Source organism: Falco naumanni, chromosome 5 (genome assembly GCF_017639655.2).
Source record: "Falco naumanni isolate bFalNau1 chromosome 5, bFalNau1.pat, whole genome shotgun sequence".
In the NCBI taxonomy this organism is placed as follows: domain Eukaryota; kingdom Metazoa; phylum Chordata; class Aves; order Falconiformes; family Falconidae; genus Falco; species Falco naumanni.
The window spans coordinates 9,149,377-9,171,538 of record NC_054058.1 but is presented as its reverse complement, the minus strand read 5'-3'; the positions used below and the strand labels follow the sequence as shown (position 1 = coordinate 9,171,538).

The 22,162-nt window shown below is 43.7% G+C and overlaps 2 protein-coding genes across 4 annotated transcripts; both read right to left on the bottom strand.

Moving 5' to 3' along the window:
* Window positions 1–85: 85 nt before the first annotated feature.
* On the bottom strand, window positions 86–9,247 carry LOC121088999 (C-type lectin domain family 12 member A-like). Of its 3 annotated transcripts, XM_040595719.1 has the most exons (7): window positions 8,967–9,244; window positions 4,764–4,898; window positions 4,430–4,573; window positions 3,121–3,275; window positions 1,543–1,655; window positions 487–678; window positions 86–389 (listed from the first exon to the last, which is right to left on the bottom strand). In XM_040595719.1, exons 1-6 carry the CDS (start codon window positions 9,055–9,057, stop codon window positions 510–512), a joined length of 807 nt encoding a protein of 268 aa, XP_040451653.1. In that variant the 5' UTR covers window positions 9,058–9,244; the 3' UTR covers window positions 86–389; window positions 487–509. The 3 variants fall into 3 exon arrangements, with proteins under 3 accessions (XP_040451653.1, XP_040451655.1, XP_040451654.1); XM_040595721.1 differs by lacking the exon at window positions 4,430–4,573 and having other exon boundaries at window positions 8,967–9,247; XM_040595720.1 differs by lacking the exon at window positions 4,764–4,898 and having other exon boundaries at window positions 8,967–9,247.
* Window positions 9,248–19,617: 10,370 nt separating this feature from the next.
* LOC121089132 (olfactory receptor 2A12-like) lies at window positions 19,618–20,556 on the bottom strand. Its single transcript, XM_040596081.1, has one exon. The coding sequence runs from the start codon at window positions 20,554–20,556 to the stop codon at window positions 19,618–19,620; it is 939 nt and encodes a 312-aa protein (XP_040452015.1).
* Window positions 20,557–22,162: the final 1,606 nt, after the last annotated feature.

The following is a 22,162-nucleotide window of genomic DNA, read 5'->3' as shown; positions in this document are numbered from 1 at the left end:
ACCTTCTGAGGATAACTATATTTACGTGTTGTATACTCCAGCCTACTAATGCATTAAAGCAGTCATATCAACAAGACATCAGAAGTCTCTCCTGAATGGAAGGGTTTAATCCTCATCACTTGTGTTATCTTACAGCTGTACAGTTAGAACTGATGAGTGGTGTTAGGACTGTATCAGGGGATGCTGGGAGAGGAGCAGTACCTGTAAGTGCTTGCCTTAGCATTTTGGTTTTTTTCCTGGACATGACTTTTGGCCGTTTTGCCATCACTTGTGTTGATTAAAACTGAGTAATCATTTGACAGGTTTTTATCTGGATCAACAGACTTGGGTAGCTCCTGGAGCTTGTCAGCGTGCCCATTTCCTTAGTATGAAAATAGTTTTACATATGTCTAGAAGAGAATGAAAACAGGGAAATGTATTAGGTGCAATCCAATGCATTTAAATTTTCATGTGATAGTTCTCAAAAGCAAAATAAAAAATTCCAACCTTGCAGAACATCTTCTAGCTTCTCATAATCGTTTTGGTCTGACAAACCAGTCCTCCTGCCAGTGGTTGCTGCCTCGCTGGAATAGGATGGCAGGCTTTTCACAGACATAGTAATACTTTTTTGTACATGGAGTACTATATACGGAATTATAATAAATATATCCACAGTATTGGGGGTGTAGTTGCTTTACCCTATGAAAGAAAAATCTTTGTTGTTGCATCTCACCTCATTCAAATGGTACATTCTTGCCCTTTCTTCCAAAAAGAGCTGTCTTTGCAAGAATTACTTATGTGGCTTTCACGAAGAGTGTATATGCCCAACAAAAAAATAAAACATTTAGTGACATTGTGCACCAACTTGTAGGAAGATAACTCTGTCCTGAACATGCCAACAAGCACTCCCAACAGATTCCAAGGGTGGATCCTAAACCATTTTTTGTACCTGACAGCAAGAAACACTAACTCCTGGATACCAACTGGAGGTGTCAGTGGCTCTTTCAACAGTAAGTTGCGAGGAGACTGCCCAATAATGAAAAGGAAAATTGGCAAAGCAGATTTCAAAGCAAGTAGAAAAATATATTGTATTTCTGAAACAACATGTTAAACTGAAGTGAAATGATGGTAGAGAATAAATATATTTAATATATAATTTTATATATGTATATAATATATTTTAATAGATTATATAATATGTATTACGTAACAAGAAAAATCAAAAGCATTAAATTAAACACCTTTTCATTGTAGTTTTTTCCTTGTGTCCTCACTGAAACAAGACGTCGAATACAATGTATGACATTTATGGTCATTCTGAAACTAAATTGTGGAAATACATTTTCTGGGTATTTTTCCCCCCCGCAGTAATAGTGCCTAAACCACCCTCTAAACAGTTCTGGGTAAGGCAAAGAAAAATCTGAAGTGGAAAAAATGAGACCCAGAACACAGAGAAATCTGCATAAAAGTTGGCTGTTGGATGTGCCCTTTGTGTCAGACAAACTGGGAGTTGCATGTGGATGAGGACCGACTTTATGTACTGTGGGAAAGCTGCCCACTTACCAAGACATTTGTTTTGTAAGAACTGTGTTGTCTGTCCAATACCACTCTTTCTGTTCATCTCTAAATGTTAATCCAAGCCAGTAGGTTTCTCTAGGAAATTCTTGTACCAGTTTCTATGCAGAGTAAAGACAAACCGAAACAGACATTCAGGAAGATATTAAAAACAAATATTTAGACTCAAAAGTTGAAAACATTGATGGAAATTTCTTAAAGAACATAAATAGCACAAATTGTTAACCTGTCAGGAAAAGTTCTGCACTTAAAGGAAAAGGCTAGTGTCAAAGGAGAAATGGCAGTGGAGCTGTTTTTAATTGGAGAGAAGACATGCTTCTAGCTCTGAAGAGCAATGTCACCCTCATCAACCTGATCAAAACACTGTGGGTGACACGCTTGATCATTCTTCCCCCCTTAGTCACGAATCATTCCTCCCCTTTTACTCTGTCCTTAGCATTTATCAACAGTGAGAAGGAAGCCTCTGCAGGGAGCTGTTGGGTTTGATTTGTTGAACTTTCACCCTTGGCTCTAGAATTGTTAACTTATTCCCAAAAGCTGGACCATGAGAAGTAGAGGAGGTGTTAAAGTTAGGCATTTAGTGATATTCTGCTCTTAAAAACTGCTCTGAGCCGAACAAGTAAGAATGTAAACCTGAATAATGCCGCCCTTTTCACTTGAGGGAAATCTCTAAAGGTTTTGATTAGATTTTCCCGGTTTTCTCTTTCTTCCTTCACTTACCATTGTCACTCCCAGTGCACTTCTTCATTTTATCTTTTTCCTCATACCTCTCAATGCCGTGATTAAGACAGCTAGAACAGACTGCACCTAAAAACTTTTGCTGTCACCAGTTTGGGAGGGTGAGAATAAAGCTACTTCCCTTTACTTCCAGGATAAACCTTATGGCCTGCAGCTCCGTGAGAGGGGAACGGGCATTTGTCAGGTGCTGGAGAGCAGGCATGCCCAGCCCTGACTGCCAGTTCTGGGGACATCTTTTCTGCCCTCGAACCTTCCAATATATCTGCTGGCACCCAGAGGAAAAAGCATTATTTCACTCTACACCTGGCATTTTCTCTTCCCACCTCAGTTTGTTTTCATTGACTAAAAGATTAGGCCACGTTTTGGCAGCTGGCTGCCAAGTGTTTTAGTTTTGATTGAAAAGATGAGATCGACTTCCATGGGAAGAAATTCTACGAAGTAAGGAGGACTATGCTTAGCCCATGAGGAGACCAGGTTAGAAGAGGTTTTCCCACTAATATCTTACCAAATCCTTGTATGGATCTGAAACAATTGTTAAGTCAGTGAAATCATTGCCCACAACAAAACAGTCATCCCATTAAGTAGCCAGCCATAGCAAGCTGAGGCAAGGTGGGCTGTCCCCAACCATCAGCCACTCGAAGGGCTGCACTTCATATGGCAATGGCCAGTCCTGTGCCTGAGCGCTGCCCAGGGCAACCTAACCACTGCAGAAAAACTCCTGCTCACGGTGCCATCTAAGAAAATTATGTGAGGTGAGTAGCTGATTGGGTGTGTGAATGTCTTGCTAAATGAATGTCATGCTAAACAGAGTGAGAAACCAGTCCATACCATCTTTGCTGCATCTTTTATCAGAAGAAGAGTAGAGTTCCTTGAGGAACAAAACTGGTGACTCTGTTCCCATGACTTCTCTTCCTTGGAGAGGTAGTAACATGTGTCGCCACCTTTCCACAGCCAGTTTGCAGGGCAGAGTACACAGTTCTGGCCTGGAAAAGGAAAACCATCACCCTGTTTCTGTTCCCATGCTGTCCCTCACAGAACATCGCTCTAGGCCTGTGATGACAAGATCTGCAGGGACTGAGGATATTTAAGGCAGTCCTCACTCAGTCAAAATCCCACTGTGGCCCTAGAAGGTTCAGGTAATAACAGAGATGAAAACTAAATCATCCCCCTGTCTCTCCCATTCCTTTAAGCACTGGGAGGAAGTTCAGGTGCTGCAAATGGGATTTGCTTTGCCTAAATTTAGGAGTCTATAAAGGTGATATGAGTCAAGCCATCTGGATTCCCATTTTGGTCGACGGACAAAAGTAGATGTGTCTCACACATGCTTTTTCTGTTGTTCCAGGTGTGTTGCTTGGGAGGAAACAGACTGTATCCTTGCACTACCAATTTCCCTTCATCGACCAAAAGGGAGACCTAGACAGTTAGCTTCTCTGTGGAACAATATCCTGACAAATGAAATCCCCTTTCCCAACAGTCACAACAGGATCCCCTTGCCCAATGCCCCTACTGCCCAGAGTGTGATTTCCCAACAGAACTATTTCTCTGGCTGGCACATTGTCAGATGCCACTTAAATAACCAAGCTGTGGCAAAGTGATTTCAGAAGCAGCCCTGCGCTGTACACAGTCAGGAGACAGGGAATGAACTCCCAGGTTGGTTTAGCTTCCCCATATCACTTCTGACTTCAGGAGATTCCTGTCTTACTCGCGGTCAGTACTAGCCCACTGCCCTGTGTGTGGACTGCTGTTCACACGGAGTGCAGTGGGTTGCTTAATTCTCAGACACCACTGTAAAATTGCCTATTAGATGCAGATAAGCATGTTGTAACGATCCCTGAGCCAGTGCTGATGGGAACTGGCATGTCCAGAAAGCATCCTGCAGAACCCTTTTCTTATGGGAAGTAAGTCCTGAAACCCTGGCACCACTGCCATGTCCCATGCCAGTGCACACGTGGCCAGGCTGGGTCCCCCTCTCCAGGAACTGCATGAGGCAGACCTGCTGCTTGCCTGCTTTCTGGGTGATCACATCTGAGAAGACACAGGCTCACCTGAGGAGACAGACCTAAGTAGACACAAAAGACACATATTTCCTTCTCTGCTATGTTGCAAGATGAGCCCTCACCAAAATGTGTTGATTTACCATTATTTTTGAGTTTTTTTTCCCCTTCCAAGCACAGATGATTTCCTATTGCTTGCAGAATATTTGAGAAATTTGCATGCAGCTGATTCTTTGTCATGTTGAGGTCTGTAAGTTGTGTCCTGTAGTCCTTGGGAATCTGGATAACTGAAATTCACAATAAGACATTTTCCAGTGCTGTCCTTCAGGAAGGGTGGGACACAGACAGGGAATGTATTAGCAGATCATTAGGGATAAATAAACCAGTTGGGATAAATGTTAGCCCTCCCTGTCAGCCTGACGTTATTCAGTAGCTTGACCCCCCCTCCCCCGCAAACAGAACTGCGTTAGTACTTACATAAAACTGCCAGGGTCACCAGCGCCATCAGCAATGCCAGGCACAGCATGAACAAGATCACGACTACTGGCCAGTAAGAGCGGGACGAAGGGGGAGGCCCCGGGAGGAGTTCAGTCGTGAAATGGAGCTGCGATGCTAAGGAATGGTGAACACAGTAGTGTCACTAAATCGCAGCCATCTTTGTGGTGCATTGGTCAATATGTAATTGCTTTTACTTTATCATTGTGTATTCCTACTGCATAGTCTTTGCACACAGCAAAAGATGCCCAAAGTAAGAGAGTGAGAGATCACAACAGCTCAGTGGAGACTGTGGACAGCCTTGGTCCTTTCAAAGGCCATAGACTGTGCCAAGAAAGATATTGAGAAAGCAAGATACTGCAAAATCTAGAAAATTGTTTGCTCAAAGCTGAAAAAAAATATCCACTGTGTGGTTGTGGTAATTTGTGATGTGTGGCATGTATTTGTGGTAATCTGGTTAATCTGAGTGCTAGAGTCAACTCCTTTGATATTCATGGTAGTTTGAGATTTCTAGCTGGGAATTCATAGATAATTTTAATGTAATAAGGATTACAAAGTAGATACAGAAATGAGCACTTAATGAGGAGAAAAAAAATCTCAAAATTTTCCTAAGCAATGGAAATACTACGCATGTCGATCATTCAGAAGGCACCCTGTTTGCAAGAGCTGGAAGATTTCATGGGATAAGATGCACTGAAGGAGGGAGCAAAAGCATTGAATTTGTCATGGAAGCACTAAATCTAAGGCAGATATTTAAAGATGCCACTATATGAACTTTGTGGAGAGTTGCAACAAGCTTGACTTAATCCAATAAAGGCAGTAGAATGCGAATGTGACGAGGAAATTCTAGCCTAGAAAAGGGAAAGAGGTATTTACAATTGGGTGGGGAATTGCTGAAGGAATAGGAACTGAAATTTAGTGTGCCAGGCTGAAGGAACAGGAATGGAAACTACGCAGTATGCTTCTCCTACAAGTAACCTGTGGTCAGCTTCTGTGCTAAAGCAATCCTGGGCAGAATGTTTGTACAAGACCTCACTCTACAGAAACTCAAGTTGATGAATATTCAGGGGAGAGAAGACCGAGCAATGGAGGTTGTCTTGACCTGGGACACAGATCACTGCTGGCTTATGTTCAATGTCCCATTCACCATAAACCCCAGGTCTTTTCCAGCTGCCACAGCCAGCCTGCTCCCAGGTTGTCCCACCGCCTGGCAGTCCAGCCTTGGTGCACAGCAACTTGTGAAGCTACATGGGGTTTCTGCTCACCCAGTCCTCAGGTTTCTCAAGGTTCCTCTGTTTTAAAGCTCTACCGCTTCATAGCATCAGCCACCACCCCTAGTTTAGTATCATTATAAATTCGCTGATAACACACTCTGTGTCATTTTTCAGGTCGTTGATGAAGATATTAAACAGTATTGACCCTTGACAGACCCCTGAGCAACTCTACCACCAAACAGATGTTGAGCCATTAGTTACTCCTCTTTGAGCCTGGTAGTCCAGCCAGTTTTCAATCTATCTAACAGTTCACCATCCAGCTCATAACTTCCTCAGCTTTAAAAAGACAATACTGTAAGAGACACAGACTAAAGCCTTGCTAAATACGTATTACATCTGCCGCTCTCCCTGCATCTGCATTTCACCACAGAATGTAAGTCCAGTTTAAGGAAGTGCTCTAACTGCCTGGTCTTGCATAAAAGAGAAATACACGGGCCTTCATGAAAAGAAAGAACATCTCCCTTCTGCATTATTTTCCAAAGTCTGATCTCACAGACATATGACAGATACAGACAGAGATAAAGCCTGCACGGGAGATTCACATACCTTATAGATCCTAAAAAGACTTAAGGACACATTGGCTGCTGGGATATATGGATATTTTTAAGGTCACAGTGCTTTTGTACATGCTTGGAAGCTGAATATTATGTGCCTGGGGAACTTCAGTAATAGAAATTTGACTCCCTAAGGCAGGCTGCTAAACAGACTCATATGAATTACAGCTGAAGGGCAAAAAGAAATTGTTCCTACCACTACAAAGTCACAGCCCCAAGACGAAGACTGAAAGCATTATAGTCCATGCTTCCTGGAGCTTTTAGATGAGAAGAGGCAGAGATTCTGTAGTTTGAAAGTTTACAAGCAACTGTGAAATATTTTCTGGGCAGCAAAACGAATCAAGACCACCCAGCAGGTTTAGCTTTGGCTGCTTTAATTAAGTATTGCATCAAGAGTTTCTTTAGTTTTAGTTCCCCGTACTGTACTTCGTAACCTCACACTGCTTCTGCTACATCTAGGACAGCTAAAGGAGCCTTGGGCTGGGTCCTCCTTCCTGTACGGTACTTTTGTTGTCCTAAAATGGGTGTATTTACTAATTGTGGTTGTTTTAACTTGATGTTTGAGAAATAATGCACAGACTGTGTGGTCTCAGAATGGTGCTTTCTCATCACAACATGCTGGGGGCAAGGGATGCCATCCAGAGGGACCTTGACAGGCTTGAGAGGTGGGCTCGTGTGAACCTCGTGAAGTTCAGCAAGGCCAAGGGCAAGGTCCTGTATGTGGGTCACAGCAATCCCAAGCACAAATACAGGCTGGGTGGGGATTAGATTGAGAGTAGCCCTGCGGAGAAAGGCTTGAAGGTGTTAGTGGATGAGAAGCTCAACGTGGGCCATCAATGTGCACTTGCAGCCCAGAAAGCCAGCCAGATCCTGGGCTGCACCAAAAAGCAGGGCCAACAGGTTGAGGGAGGTGGTTCTTCCCCTCTACTTTGCACTTGTGAGAGTACTGTATTCTGCTCTGGGGTCCCCAACAAAAGAAGGACATGGACCTGTTAGAGCAAGTCCAGAGAAGGGCCACAAAGATGACCAGAGGGCTGGAGAACCTTGTTGGTGAAGGCAGGCTGAGAGACTTGAGGTTTTCAGCTTGGAGAAGAGAAGGCTCCAGGGAGACCTTCCAGTACCTAATGGGAGCTTACAGGAAAGCTAGAGAGGGACTTTTTTACAAGGGTATGTAGCGATAGGACAAGGGGTAATTATTTTAAACTGTAAGCGGGTAGATTTAGCTTAAAGAAAGAAATTCTTTACAGTGAGGGTGGTGAGGCACTGAACAGAGAAGTTATGGCTGTCCCATCCCTGGAAGTGTTCAAGGCTTCAAGACTGAGTTGGATGAGGTTCTGTACAACCTGGTCTAGTGGAAGATGTCCCTGCACATGGTAGGGAGATTGGAACTAGATGAGCTTTAAGGTCCTTTCCAACCCAAACCATTCTATGATTCTGTGAAAATATGCACATAGAAGCAGGACATCTGGAGCAGTATGAGGATTAGTGACCAGTGTCATTGGATGTTAAAGGAAAAGAAGCCCAGAGCTTAACACAAAGACAGTTCAGATTTTTACTTTTTTTTTTTCGTCCCCCCTGAATTATACTTTGGCAGTGCTCAAAACCATAACTTAATAATATCCAAAAAACGTATGTTCAAAAAGTGTAACATGTTAAAAAACCATAACATATGCTCATGATCAAAAAAGGTATAAATGTTTAAAACCACTGCTCTTTGAAACAGAATTCCCCAGAAAATTCCTTCTGAATCACAAGCAATTTGCCCTCTTGTTGGTAAACCTCTGCTGCAGAGCCTGACCCCACAAACAGCTAGCACTTTCCATGGTCTTTGCTCCCATGAGTTGAACCACTCAAATCTGGAGATCGTCTTTGCAATTTAACACAAATTAAGCAAAATTAATTTAAATTTAGTATTTAAAATGCATTCAGCCCTTTAACAGATACAGCCATTTCAAAGACCAGTGACCTAATTCAGGCTACAGCTTCGGAACTGAAATAAAGTGTGTCAGTTAAAGCTGATTCAGTTCTAAGTCTGAATGCAAACACAATGGAGAAATTAAATGGAACTGATCCACTTTAAAAATCAGTTCAAGTTAACTTTTTGAGGTTTAGACAATTAAGACTTTGTGGAGGTTAGTATAATGCTCAGTAATATGCTTTTCTGTAAAATAATAAGACCACTATTTCAGGTATACCTTCCAAACTCTAAAAAGTTCAGGCAGAAATGACAGCAACAAAAACCAGGACACATTTATAATCAGTACAACTTTCCTGATAGTAATAACTATAATTAAAACCATTTCCTGCCCCATCTACTTTAGCAAGAATAAATCATAAAAGATTCATAGATACTACACCTTTTTCTTTAGTTTCTTCAGGCTCTGTGATATTATCCAGTTCATGGTTGTTCTCAAACTTCAGATTAGCATATACTATTTCTTCTGTCATAGTTGGTAAAAAGAAAAATGTCAGAAAAAAAAGGTAGAAAAAGATCTAGCATTTGCAGCTAGTAAGCTTGGAAGAAAATCTACCCCTTTGCGGGGTGCCCTCATATTGCCAGGCACAAACGAAGCAGCAGGGACATCAAGATATATCTGAGCTTCCTCATTATGGTACTGACAAGAAATGTTCCTCTCTCACTGCTGCATTCTCGCTCTTCCTCTTTACCTCACTTCTGCCCTCCTTGACTGGCATATACTCCTTTTGCCATTGAAGAAAATGCAGCCACTTTTGCAGAACTCTTAACATTAGAACTCTTCTTCTTTTGGATAGACAACATTTAATTCCCGATTACATGAGGTTCAGGCTTGAAACACAGAATTGAATAAAATGTTGGCTTTGAATAAAATGACAGCTTGGAGGCTGGCTTTCAGTTTGGACAGCTGTGCTCAGCAGTGGATTTGTGATCACACTTCAGTTTCCCTTTCCTACCAGAATGTGCTGAAAGCAAACCAGAAGGTGGACTTGCAATGTAAAGCTGGCAAGTTGTGCTCTCGCCCTCAAGAAGTATTTTATTTGAGGTTGGCACCTCAGCTAAGATCTGTCAGGGTGTTGGCTCTTGCCTTCAATGCCACCTTCCCAAAGTGACTGTCCTGAGATCTCTAAGTCACCAAACTAGAAGGATCTCTTGACAAAGGCTACATCTCAAAAGATTTTCTTCAACTCGTTTCTCTGGCATTGATATTTCATTTTCATTTATGTAATAATTTTCTTTGTTCTTTATTTCTTCTCCAGATCTATGGCATGAGGAAAAGCATACGCTAACACTCAGATTTTGAGATTGCACAGTAAAGTAATTCTTCAAGAAAATACATCATATATCTCCCTCACAGACATGGACACGGCTGTAGAAACTACCTTTCTCTGAAGTGAACAAACAATCCTACAGAGGAAAAGAAATGACAGGGAGACCTGGTTATCCGAGGAAGGAGTACGTGTTTCATTGCATAAGAAACTGGCCACCTGCTCTATTGCTGTGTGCCTCCCACAAGTCTATCCATCGTTGCATTTCTCTGGAGAACAGCAATTCTTTATTATCCTGGTAAGGCAATGCTTTGCTGGACTATTGCTGTTATCCAAGGAATTGTCTAGGGCAAATTTTGTAACATGTAACAGGTTTTTAAACAGCAGAATTGAGACTATGAGACAGGATCTTCTAGAGCAAAACCAAAATATTCAGTTGATACTGAAATATCAGAAATTCTACCTGGAGTAGAAAGGCACACAGACACACTCCTTAATGAAAACAGAAGGAGGAAAACAGATTATCTGAGGAGTTTTATGTGTCTCTTCATGATTTTTTTTAACACTTCCACAGTTGTGAAACCTTAAACATGTGTGACGAAAGCAGGATGTCTGCGGTTTCCCGTACATTTTTTGCAATTTAGGAGAAATGATGAGTGGAACAGAAACAGATTATGCACGCATGTTACCACCTGAGTGATTAGCGCGAGGCTTACATACACTATTCTACCCCGTGTTAGGAGTGTAAAGCATTCTAAAGATAAGCAGTAGTATAAACTAATCTTCCTTTGTATTTGTGGACCTGCATAACAGAGGCTTAGGCTTTCATTTTTCATATACTGAAAAAATTAACCAATCATAATTCTTTATAACAATGCTAAAATCAAAATGTCTGGTCTAAATTAACTAAATAAATTTAGATCATTAAGATACTGGATCAGCTATGTAGTTGGAACATTAAAAAAATATGTTTAATACAAAATATCAAAAGAATAGTCAAAGTACCCAGAAACCAAACTCTAATAAAGATCAACCTGACCTTTTTGGGGGGTTTATTTTGGTTTTTTTTGTTTATTGGGTTTTTTTCCCCACGTGTGTTTGTTTAGGGAAGTGTCATTGGTAAACGGTTTATTTGTAAATACCTAAGATGATTTTGTGCACCAAAATAATTCTGGAGCTTTTGAAATTTTCACTCTACATCCTCTCTTAGGCATCAGGTTAAAGGATTTCAGCTTTCAGAGGATCTTCATTGATGTGAAAGAGTCAAGTCAGCACCGAGGATCTCTGAACACTATAATGTGTTCATGTAGGCATTAAGAAAAATAAACATCTCTATAATAATATATTTTTATTTATTTATTGCATATTGTAATCTAATATTTGACTACTGCTCCAGACAATCAGAAATTATAACCATTTAAGAGAAACCATACATAAAGTCTAAAATGAAAAAAGTAAAGTAAGGCTTTAACAGAAAACCTATATAGTCATCCTATCGTAGTATGACTATTTGTCAGCTGAGAAATGCTGTCTCTTCTCCATTTCTTAACTGACCCTTACACAGAGTGAGGAAAATTCTGGCTGTTTGTAGTATTTAAAAAGGACATAAATTTGAGAATTTCAACATTTATTTGTTCTAGGCAGCTGACTCCAACAGACTTCTGGACTTAGAGGAAGCCCTCGCTGGTTATTTATTTGATAAAAAAGCTGCTGTGCTGCATCTCAAAATGTATTGTGAAGATCTGGAAGGCTATAAACATCCTTTGCTAGTTGGCAGTGCTGAAGGTAAATAGATTTCTTGACTGAATCTAAAACACAGAGTATTTCTGATTTGTTACAATCAAATATGGCTACAGTTCATTCTCCTGGAGTTCTTAAGGAAGGGAAAAATCAAAATGGAGTGAAACTCAATAATGCAAATGGCAAGGCCACATATATAGGAACTGGTAGCCAGAACTTTCTGAATCAGAAAGGGTTCAAAAAGAGATGGATCTGAACATAATAGTATTTCCCGTGAGTGTGAGTAGGAACTAGGAATATACTGTGGCTGTAAAGATCCCATACCAGTTACATCAGAGGATGTATGCAGGGCAAAGGTAGTAAAATTTAGGTGCTGGTATATAAAGCAATAGTGACACCACGTCCAGAATACTCTACAGCATTGTTCTGATCACCAGAATTTAAGAAGGGTACGATCTGTTTGGAATAGGTGAAGGGAAGCACTATCTGTAAAAACCATCAGATACAGTTTCTGTTATACTTGAGCAGGCTAAATGATCTTGAATTGTTTATCCTTGCTAGTTAAAAAAAAGTAATAATGTAGGAGAGTGCTGAAGAATGTTTGCCCAAGAGTTTATGAATATTTTAAAGCTGTAAATTAGAACAAAAGTTTCTTACACAGGTAATGTGTAAGAACACAGGGTAAATGAAGTTCTGTAATAGCTTTTAGATAGGAGTATCCATTATAAATCAACCCTCCATGTGAGCTGATTTTACACTCTCATCTTCCTTTTTGGAATAATTGGCCTTTCCCAAAATATAGGTTGGTAGTCATACATGAAGTTCATTAATTGCTATTGCACTCATGAAAACCCATGCAAAGTCAGATACCCAGGGAAGGATCCATTCAACTATAAACTGCTTTTTTTTTGCTTTTTTTTTTTTTCCCAAAATTAAACCACAAACCCACTATTACAAAGTAAAACCAAGCAAACAAAGGTAGCAAAAGAATCCTCAAACCCCAAAATAGCAGAATACAGCAGAATTATCTGCATCCCTAAATCTCACATCTGCTCATCTGAGCATGTAATATAGCACAACTGAGGCAATACGTGACTTTGGAAGAGCTAGGGAAGTGAAAGAAATATATCAGACCTGCTGGAATATACTCAGGCCAGCAAGCTACAGTGAATAAGACCAACTAGCTGACTGCATAAGTACTTTTAAAACCCAACAGAACAGAAAAATTCAGTAGCACAAAATAAAAAGCCATGAGCTTGGAAGACTAATAGTTAAAAAGACTGCTTGGAACAATAAGTTCATCTGCTGAAAACGACTGCGAAAGCTGGTCACAGGATGTGCATGGACCATTTGCATCCTGTGAGCGTGATAAACTCTGGGAAATGTTTCCTAACAGAAACGGAGACGAGCTGGTGCTCAGGCTCTGCTTCATCTGGAATCCCCTTATGGTTAAAGCATCTCTGGTCAGAAAAGTTAAATTTTCTTTCTTATTAGAAAGAATTATTGTTATTTCTGTATTTATAATAATAAAGAATATTAATATATATTACTTCTTTCTTTCTAAACCAAAATTAGAGTGCAGAAAAAGGCTGTGCTGATGATGGGAATGTGAGGCCTCTCTTACAGGAGAATGCCCTCTAGAAAGGGAAATGGTTGGCCTTTTACAGATAAAGAGGGGTTAAACATCAGTGGGAAATAAGTAGTTTAGGTTTGTGTGATATGACATCTTCTACAAAGGCAGTGACCACAGCTGGAGGCACAGGAGAGGACACCCTCAGCTCTTCTGCTTCCCACTCCAGCTAAGGGCCCCACGCTGTGACATGAGCACTTTAGTAAGAGTAAACAGAGCCACCACTACATGTGGTTTGTTCTTTTGCATGGCAAAGAACCAGTGGTAGACAGAGAATTGCAGTCCTTCCGCGAAGGCAAGGTAGGGGCTGTCCTGCGTGCAAGGCTCTTGCTAAATCCAGTGCAGTGGTCTAATGGTACAAGGAAAGCCCTTGCAGTGCCATGCGTGTGTGGGGCATGCTTCACAGGTTTTACGCAGAAAAGCACGGAGAGTCGAGTCAGGAGACAGCAACTGCCTCTCACACAGTGGGTGAGAGCACGCCATCAGTCGAGAGTTTTGTTTAAACAGTGACATCCAGAACTGTCCCAGTGGGGAAGAGTCTTCAGAGAGATTACTCAGGGTCCCCGGATGCATTTTAGTATTTGAACAGTTAAGCCCCAGAGCTGAAGCAAACCTCTTGCTCCTGGACCCCTGCAGCCTATTCTGGCAGCTGGAAAGTCCTCTTTGGGGTCCTCCAAGTTGCAGTCCAGCTGCACCCAATAGCAAGCAGCTGTCCTGGGTCTTGGGGGACAGGGAGGAGGAGGGAAGGCAGGATGGGACATGTGTGCAGGAAACATGCTGCCAGATCAAAGACGGATGTCCTCGTCTCTGGTCACTCAAGCTTAACAGCCCTCCTTGGACTCTGGTTAGAGAGTGCTGTAAAGAGTCAGTGACATCTTATTGCTGCAGCCAGGACATGGGGCACTTTGTGCTGTGTGTTGGGCTAGTGTCTCCTGGCTGGCCAAAGGAATGCAGTTGGACACAGGCAGAAAGCTCTGCAAAGAGAGGCTGTAGCACAGCCCTTGCTGAGGAGGGAGGGCACCCACCTGCCTGGAGGGCAACTGGTCCTGATGGGCACCACCTGCCTCCAGCTCAGGTTTGCACTTGGTCTGAAAGCAGCTGCAAGGGGGACAAGGGATCTCCCGCCCGCAGAATGGGCACAGGCCATGAAGGATGGCGAGGGTGAAAGTTTCTGGAAGAGCAAAGGGCCCTGGAGGTTCCTCTAGCACCGTCCCAAGGGGGAATATGGCAGCAGAGACAGCAAGTAGCCCACAGTCCAGCCACGTTTGCCCTTCCTGGCTGGGGAGGGTGGGCAAGCACTTGGGCTCATCATGGCCAGCACCCCAATTCCCACAGCTGCCTGCCCAGGCTGAGCCTGGTGACCGGTGTCTCCACACCTTTCTTTCCATGGCTCTCAGAGAGCCCCCAGGTTCCTGATCCAGCCTGAGCACACTGCGCACCTTTCTTCCAGGCAAAGCACGCAAGGACAGGCCCTCCTGTGCAATCTTCCCATCGCGGGTATCTCCACTTGGGACCCTGTCAAGGCAGGGAAAGCTGCTTTCTGACAGTGTCTGTTAGCCATTTTCCCCACTTCTCCTGCTTATTTCCACGCTGCAAGGTCTTCTGCATGTAGCCTTTACGTCTAGTTTCCCCTGGAACTCCATGAGAAGAGGGGAAGAGGAAAGAAGGGCACATGTGCCATGGGGAAGTGTGTTGCCTGCTGTTGCATTCCACTCAAAACTGCTACCAACACATGACCCAGCTCGCTGCAGGATTTCATCATAGAGGCACAAAGCGCTTTGACTCAAGGAACAGTTCAAACAGCCTCTTCTTTCAGTCCCCCTTTGTAACACGTTCCAGAAGTGGTTTCCAGTGGAGACAAGGGCAAAGACACATCCATCCCCCATTGTCTTTGCACCTCAGAGACAATACATAGCACGTAAACACATCTCTAGGACACCTGGGAAATGATCTCAGTGGCACCAGAAACCCGTTGCTGGTGAAAATGCTACTGAGGATAAATACTGATGCTATGGGGAATTTCTGAAAAAAGCAGGTATTCCTGGCTAATAATCAGTCTCCAAAGGCAACAGTGTCCCCTGCTGCAACGCTAGGAGATGTAAAGTATTGTCAGTACAGCAGGGCCATCAAAGGTTAAAAAACCAGCCCACATCTGCAAATTGGGAAGCAAGCCAAGAGTAACCACTGGTTTGATTCTCCCCTTTCCTGGTGTTGAGGGGTGCGTCACGAGGTAACCTGGCATGCGAAAGAGATACCTTATCTCATACGTATGATTGCAAAACATCCTTAAATCTCACCCATACTGATATGTGTTAAAAAACGGCACCAGGATTTCTGTCTATAAAAGGCACCATATTTTGCATTTCTGTAATTGCAGGGTATTTTTTCTAGCTATGCGGCAAGACTGGAGTGGAGGAGGGGAGAATTCAAGAAAGGAAACAGCTGCAGAGAGGCAAAGGGTCAGCAGTGGCTCACAGGTGCAGATTCAATGTTCTGGACAGTACGGCACCCTGGAGCTGTAGAGAATCATCGGGGGCAACACGGGACAGTGGGAGAGGACAGAGTCCCATATTTGCTGGGGCAAGGCAGAGGCAGAGCTAGAGGGAGGGACTGGGCAAAGCCCTCTGTGTGACACCTTTCACGCATAAAGAAATGAAATGAGGCTGGTTTGGACTCCCCAGAAGGACGTCAGCAATCCCAGCCACACTAGCACATTTTCGGGTTCCGCGTAACATCAGCGCGAGCTGAGCTTTTATTGCTGACAAGATGCCATTGAAATACAGGTGTAGAAGTGCTTGTGCGTGTGCTTGTGGACAGAAGGGTTATATTTATTATGGACGCGAGAGTGGGCAAGGCACGGGACGAGGTGTGTTCCACCTATGCACGGACGCTGCGGAGGGTCCATGGGCTGGTAGGCAGGCGGCAGTCCCAGGGAGAGCCTGCAGCGTTCTGCTGCTGCGGCAGAAGGGCAGAGCTGCTGCGCGGGTGGTGCTGGCGGGGCTGCCCGTGGCGAGGAAGGCAGAGGAGCAGAGGTCACCATGTGTCCTTCTCTTGGGAGAGGAGCTGCCGTGGTGTTGGCTTTGCTCACAGCCCCGGGGACCTCCCCAGGTCTGTTCTGGGGGCCCTGCACAGCCAGTCCCCAACACCGTCGCCAGCGGGCACGTCAATGCTTTGCAAAAGAAGAACTGTGAACTTTTAACAACTCCCACCGTGGCCTGTGCTGCGGCACAGCAACGGCACTGGGAATCACCGGTGCCACGTGCAGAAGCCCCGTCAGACTCGTTACCGTTGAACCGCTGCCACCTTAACGACGCCTCATGCGGCTCCTCTCCAGGCACCGCGGGACCCTCCCCTGTGCCGTTTGGGCGGGCAGCGCCTCGGCCCGCCGGCTGCGGTACCCAAAGTACTGAGTAGGGCCGTGAGACCCACACGCTGCGTTCGGGCTCCGGCACCTGGTCGCCTTTGTGGGAGCCCAGGCAGAGCCACCGCTGCTGCTGCTGTGGCAGATTCTGCTGCTGGGAACGCCACAAGTGACTGTGGGGAGGTGGCAATGGAGAAAAAGCACCTGATTGCAAAGCATGCAAAAAATGAGCTATCATTTATGTGCTTACATGCCCTTGTGGACCTGGCCTTTCTTAAACAATGAGATGTAAAGCTCTTCCAACGTAGCTTGTGATGGCAATCATGCCCTGTGATGTGAAGGAAGGTCTGGAAAGAAAGGCACCCGTATCTCTGGTCAGGGAGGTAAGACTTGAGGGAGGGAAGTGGAAGCAAACCTCGGGCATGAGCAGCAAAGAGCCCTGAGCGAGATGCTGGATCCACACCCTGCAGATGTATAATATACTGCTTCCTCAAAGTCTGCTGTGGTGTGCACAGCCAGCCCAACCTTTGGTATGACGGTGTTTTGCTGGGTGGCAGAGCTAGGGCAGATGCTTTCCAATAGAGGAGAATCAGAGACATGTCAGCTCCCTGGCTGGATTCAACAGCACCATTGTCTCTCTCCCACCAAGACATTGGGCACAAGTCACAGTAGCAAGAGCAAGTCACAGTCACTGTTGTCCGTTTCCCTGGCCATGCTTTGGGTTTACTGAGTGTAATGTACCAACATAAGGTGGAAGGGTGTAAAGGAGTCAGCCTGTGTCTCTGCATTCAGAGAACTGGTGTTCTCCAGATGAACAAGGCATTCCTCATTCTCTCACCCAGCAGCCAAGAGGAGAAGAGGTACAAGCCCGGCTGCGCTCTCCGACAGTGTCAGCTTGAATGGAGCGTAAATGGACATGGAGCTATCAGCCAGTGGTCGGGGTCCCAGGGGCACACTGTGCCGTAAGTCCAATGAAACTCCAGAGGCTTTGTTCCAGGAGGAGAGGCCATCCTGAATTGGCCTGAAGGAGACTGACATTTCACTGAATGGCTCTACACCCAGCTGGGTGGTAAAGACAAGCCATTCTGCTTCTTTCCTCTGCAGGGTGGAACAAAATGAGGAACCAAATAGTGTTGCTCAGGACCACAGTGGTAATCTCAGGACCTGGCAAGAATGACACAGTCGTGGAGAGGCGCATGTGTCAGGAGGCAGTCTGCTTCAGAAATGGGGTGCTGGGCCAGGGGATCCCCAGAGGTCTCTTCCAGTCTAACTTCTATGAGTCTGTGTGTGCAGGAATTACCTCTGGCTCTGAACTGAAATACAGCGTGGAAATAAGAAAGGAAAGTGAATGCTGTGCAGCTCTCTTACAGGCCCAGCTATCCAACTGTTGTAGGTACCATGCTAATGCTGATGCTTTTCTTCCTGAAATCAGGAATGATCCACTTCAGAGAAGGCACATTTCATTACTCCTATCTCTTTTTTCCTTTTAAAATTCTCCCAGATTTTTAGTAGTCCATAGTTTAGTTTATGACATGGGTGCCTTAGAAAAGGGAATTTTCCCCTTCTGTTACCTCAGTGTTCCAGAAAAAGCTACGAGTGTCTCACTTTATAAATACAACTGTGAATTTGGTTTGATTTTAATGTGCTTTTTCTGGTTTTCAGTTCTGATTTTCCCATGTTCAGTAGAAAAAGCCAAATGTCTACAGGATTCAAGTAGGCATAGACTAATGTATCTGGTTTATCAGTGCTGGGGGGTGGAACATCAGCAATAGTCTCATCTAGTAGATGAAAAAGTGTTCAAACCACATGGGAAGCAGCTGATTGATTTTTGACATTTAGTGTGTTCATATCAGGGAACGCAGCCATGGCTGGCTCCTGCTGCTCAAAGGGTGCTAGCTTTCCCATTTCTCTTCTTTTGAAAGAGGACAGCTGTCACAACTGCTTCATATTTCACAGGAACTTTTCAATCACAGGTACCTGCATTTGTTCTCCTGAATGAACACATAAAGCAGGAACCTTCAAAGGCTTGTTTAGGGTGACTGGTAAGAAGATTTTTTTTCTTCTCCTTTAAACTTGTGCCGGGTAGAAAGATCCAGAGGAATTACATGTTCAGTGTAGTCCATTATTTTGGAACTCCATCCCTGTTAGCAGCCTTATTTCCTGGAAGGAATGATCCTGCAGGTGATTAATCCCATGAAAGCTGATAGACTGATGGAACTTCTTAATCGTTAGACCTTCTAGTTAGAAGTGTCAACACAGAGACCAGGGAATATTTTCCAAAGCACAACTGTCAGCAAACAGAGCTCCAAGAAGAAAGACATTTGAAATGCGGGTAAATGGGAGGGTGCTAAGAGCCTACCTCCTGAGTCAGGGCCAATGCCAGAGCTATGCTGCAGAGTGCAGATACCTCAGCTAGCTCAGTGTGAGGAACTGCAGCCTGGCAAAACCACACACAGCTAGTTTCTGCACTGCAGTGGTGGTCCTGTCCACTTCCTGCATGGGAGGTGTCAGACTTAAAAGTGTGAAGAAGCTGAACCCTTCACAGGCTTGTTCACCCTCCCGAGAAGCAAAGCCCATGAGCATCATGTTTTCTTTCTTTTTCTTTCTGGTAAAAGAGTTGATGCTCTAGCATCCTAAGGACAAAGGCAATACAAATATGGTCAAGAAAAAGAATATCTTATTAGATCAACTGATACACTTAAAAGAAAGCCTGCTACACAGCAGTTTATTTTGACTGCTATTTAGAACCGAGAAGACAAACCGCTTTTTCCAGCTGAGTCAATAGTTCTGGTAAAATGTACTATGTGCCTAGGACAGCTGCATATAAGGAATAATTACTTATCTCTAATAAAAGGAATAATAATTAGGCATTTTGTGTTATGATATCCATGAGACTATACAAAGAAACAGACAAAAATGCACTTGAATAACCTCGTGTTACATTTTAATCCCTTAAAATTCAGTGAGAAATACCTAAATTGCTCAAGAAGAAAGAGCAGAAAGACAGGCAGTAAATGAAAGCCCAGAGCCCAGGCTACACAGAATGTAAGACTCTTCTCCTTCTCTGAAGCTTCAGCAAGGCTTCCTTCACCTGCTTGTTCCTCAGGCTGTAAATCAGGGGGTTCAAACTGGGGCTGATGAGACTGTAGAAAAGGGAAAGGACTTTCTCCCTCCCAGATGAGTTACTGCTCCCAGGCCCCATGTACATGAAGATAGCGTTTCCGTAAAACAGACCCACCATGGTCAGGTGGGAGCCACAGGTGGAAAAGGTTTTGTGCCATCCTGCTGCAGAGCGGATGCGCAAAATGTTGGCCAGGATGTGCAGATAGGAAAATAGGATTAAAGCTAAAGGGCAGAGGAGAAAGCACACACAGATAGCAAAGATCAGGACTTTATTGGCAGTTGTGTCAGCGCAGGCCAGCCTTAAGACCCCAAGGATTTCACAGAAGAAGTGGTCAACCTCGTAGAGGCCACAGAAGGGCAGGTGTAAAGCCAGAGAGGCTTGCAGTGTACCAAATATGAACCCAAAAGCCCATGAAACTGCGGCAAGGGTGAGGCACACCCTCCAGTTCATGATGAGGGCATAGCGGAGGGGATAGCAGATTGCCACATAGCGATCATAAGACATCATGGCCAGCAGTACGCACTCCGTAAGTGCAAAGATTAAATAGAGATGTGTCTGTGTCCCACACCCAGCAAAGGAGATGGTTCTGCCTTGTCCGAGGAGGTTCCTCAACAGAAGGGGGACATTGTTGGAGGCAAGGCAGATGTCCAGGATGGAGAGGTGGCAGAGAAAGAAGTACATGGGACTGTGGAGGCGGTGGTCCAGGCAAATAAGCACAAAGACAAGTGTGTTTCCCATCAGAGTGGCAGAGTAGAGGACAGAGAAAAGGCCAAAGAGGCAGAGCTGCAGGGCTGGGCTGCTGGAGAACCCCAGAAGGATGAATTCTGTGACAGTCGTTTCATTCTGCATGCTGTACTGGAGATGAGGCAGCACAAACTGCGGCCAGGGAGATCTGCAATGGAAGGAGAAGGAAAAGGAAAGAAAATTGAGTTTTCCTAAGAACGTTGCTCCCCTTTTACACTGCAGCTCCCTGCTCCTTGTTTTGCTCTCTGACCCCAGTGGAAGGTGCATACTACCCTCACCATGCTGAGTGATATAGACCTGAACTGCAAGCTCTAATCTCTGCACAAACTTTGAGCAGTTCTGAGCAATCTTGCACAACTTTACTGCCTAGTTTGCCTTTAATGTTTTTCTTTTTCTGAGCTGTTGTTTTTTTCTTCTGGGGCATGGGGGTTCTCTGTTGGAGAAAATAACAGCTGTCTATGATGATGAAGATTGCAGGTGTCAATTAAGGGGAAGTCAGAATATCTTCAAAGCAGCTGTTTAAAATTATGTTTTTTATTTAAAAAAATATTTTAAAATAAAAAAATAATAAATTTAAATATTTATTTTAAAAAAATTAAGATTAAAAATATTAAAATGAACCCACAGTTCACAGAATAATTCCAGTTTTACCATTAAACAAATTAACATTTCTAATCTATTGGTAAGTCCTCTTTACCTTAGCAAAATGCATTCATACTGAATCCTCGGTTGCTTGATCCATTATTCTATATCTAACTTCACTTCAGGTTGCTGAACAAACTGAGAGCTACACTGGGATGTACAGCACATAATTATTGCTAAAAGAATGTTACTTAAATTTATACACAAGAGTTTCCTTACCTGTAGCATCTGGAAAAATGTGATTTGTTCAACTCTGTGTTTTTTTTAATCAGGAAAACCTTATTACAAAGTTCTGTGTACTTTCTCAGACAACAGGCAAAACAAAGAGCTGTTCCATTCTGTTCATCTCTCTATGTTCATTTGTTTTTAAAGCCAAAGTTTTCTGACTATTGTGTCTGAAGGGACACCGTTTTGATTGCCAACAGGCAGCACAAAAATTAATCTCAAGTATAAATCCCCAGAGTTACATACCTGAACTCTGGGGATCCTTCCAGAAAATAAACATAACTTTATTCTGAAATGGATGTGACATTGTTCTTGCACAGCACTGTACTTACTGGCCCTTCATTCATATGGGTTTCTTTTCTCTTAAACATGGTCTCCTTCATCACTTTCCCCTTTATGTCTTTGCTGACTCGTAGAACTTCCCTGCCTCCAACAGCGTATAGAGCTTTTTGTTGCTGAGATACTAGTGTAGGATAAAACCTGCGGTTAGGAGTTGCCAAATCTAGTATCTCGATGCAGTACATGGCTGCAGCTCCACATCCCCACGTTTGGCCAAATAGAGAGGCTGAGCATGTGTTTTCCAACTGGCACTCATCGTAGATATGCACACCTACATACATGTGCCCTGTCACACAGATCCACAGTGATTGAAAACAAAGCCTCCACAGCATAAACAGCCTTGATCCTGTTCCCTCTCAGGCTAATCAGGGTGAAAGACACTCAGTGGAAAATCTATACATATGCAGAAGCCATATGGGTCCCATCAGTAGCTGACCTTAGACAGCCTATCCAGTCTTTGTCCTCAGGATCCCATGGTTTCCCAGCTCCCTTGGGATAAAACCAC

Excerpts from the sequence above, each read along its gene's own strand:
- LOC121088999 (XM_040595719.1), bottom strand. The coding sequence starts at position 9,057 with ATGACAGAAGAAATAGTATATGCTAATCTGAAGTTTGAGAACAACCAT. Across the intron at positions 1,656-3,120 it reads TAAAAGATGCAGCAAAGATG|AAACTGGTACAAGAATTTCC; the intron begins GTATGGACTGGT and ends TACTCTGCATAG. Across the intron at positions 679-1,542 it reads CTTACAAAACAAATGTCTTG|GGTAAAGCAACTACACCCCC; the intron begins GTAAGTGGGCAG and ends TTTCTTTCATAG.
- LOC121089132 (XM_040596081.1), bottom strand. The coding sequence starts at position 20,556 with ATGCAGAATGAAACGACTGTCACAGAATTCATCCTTCTGGGGTTCTCC.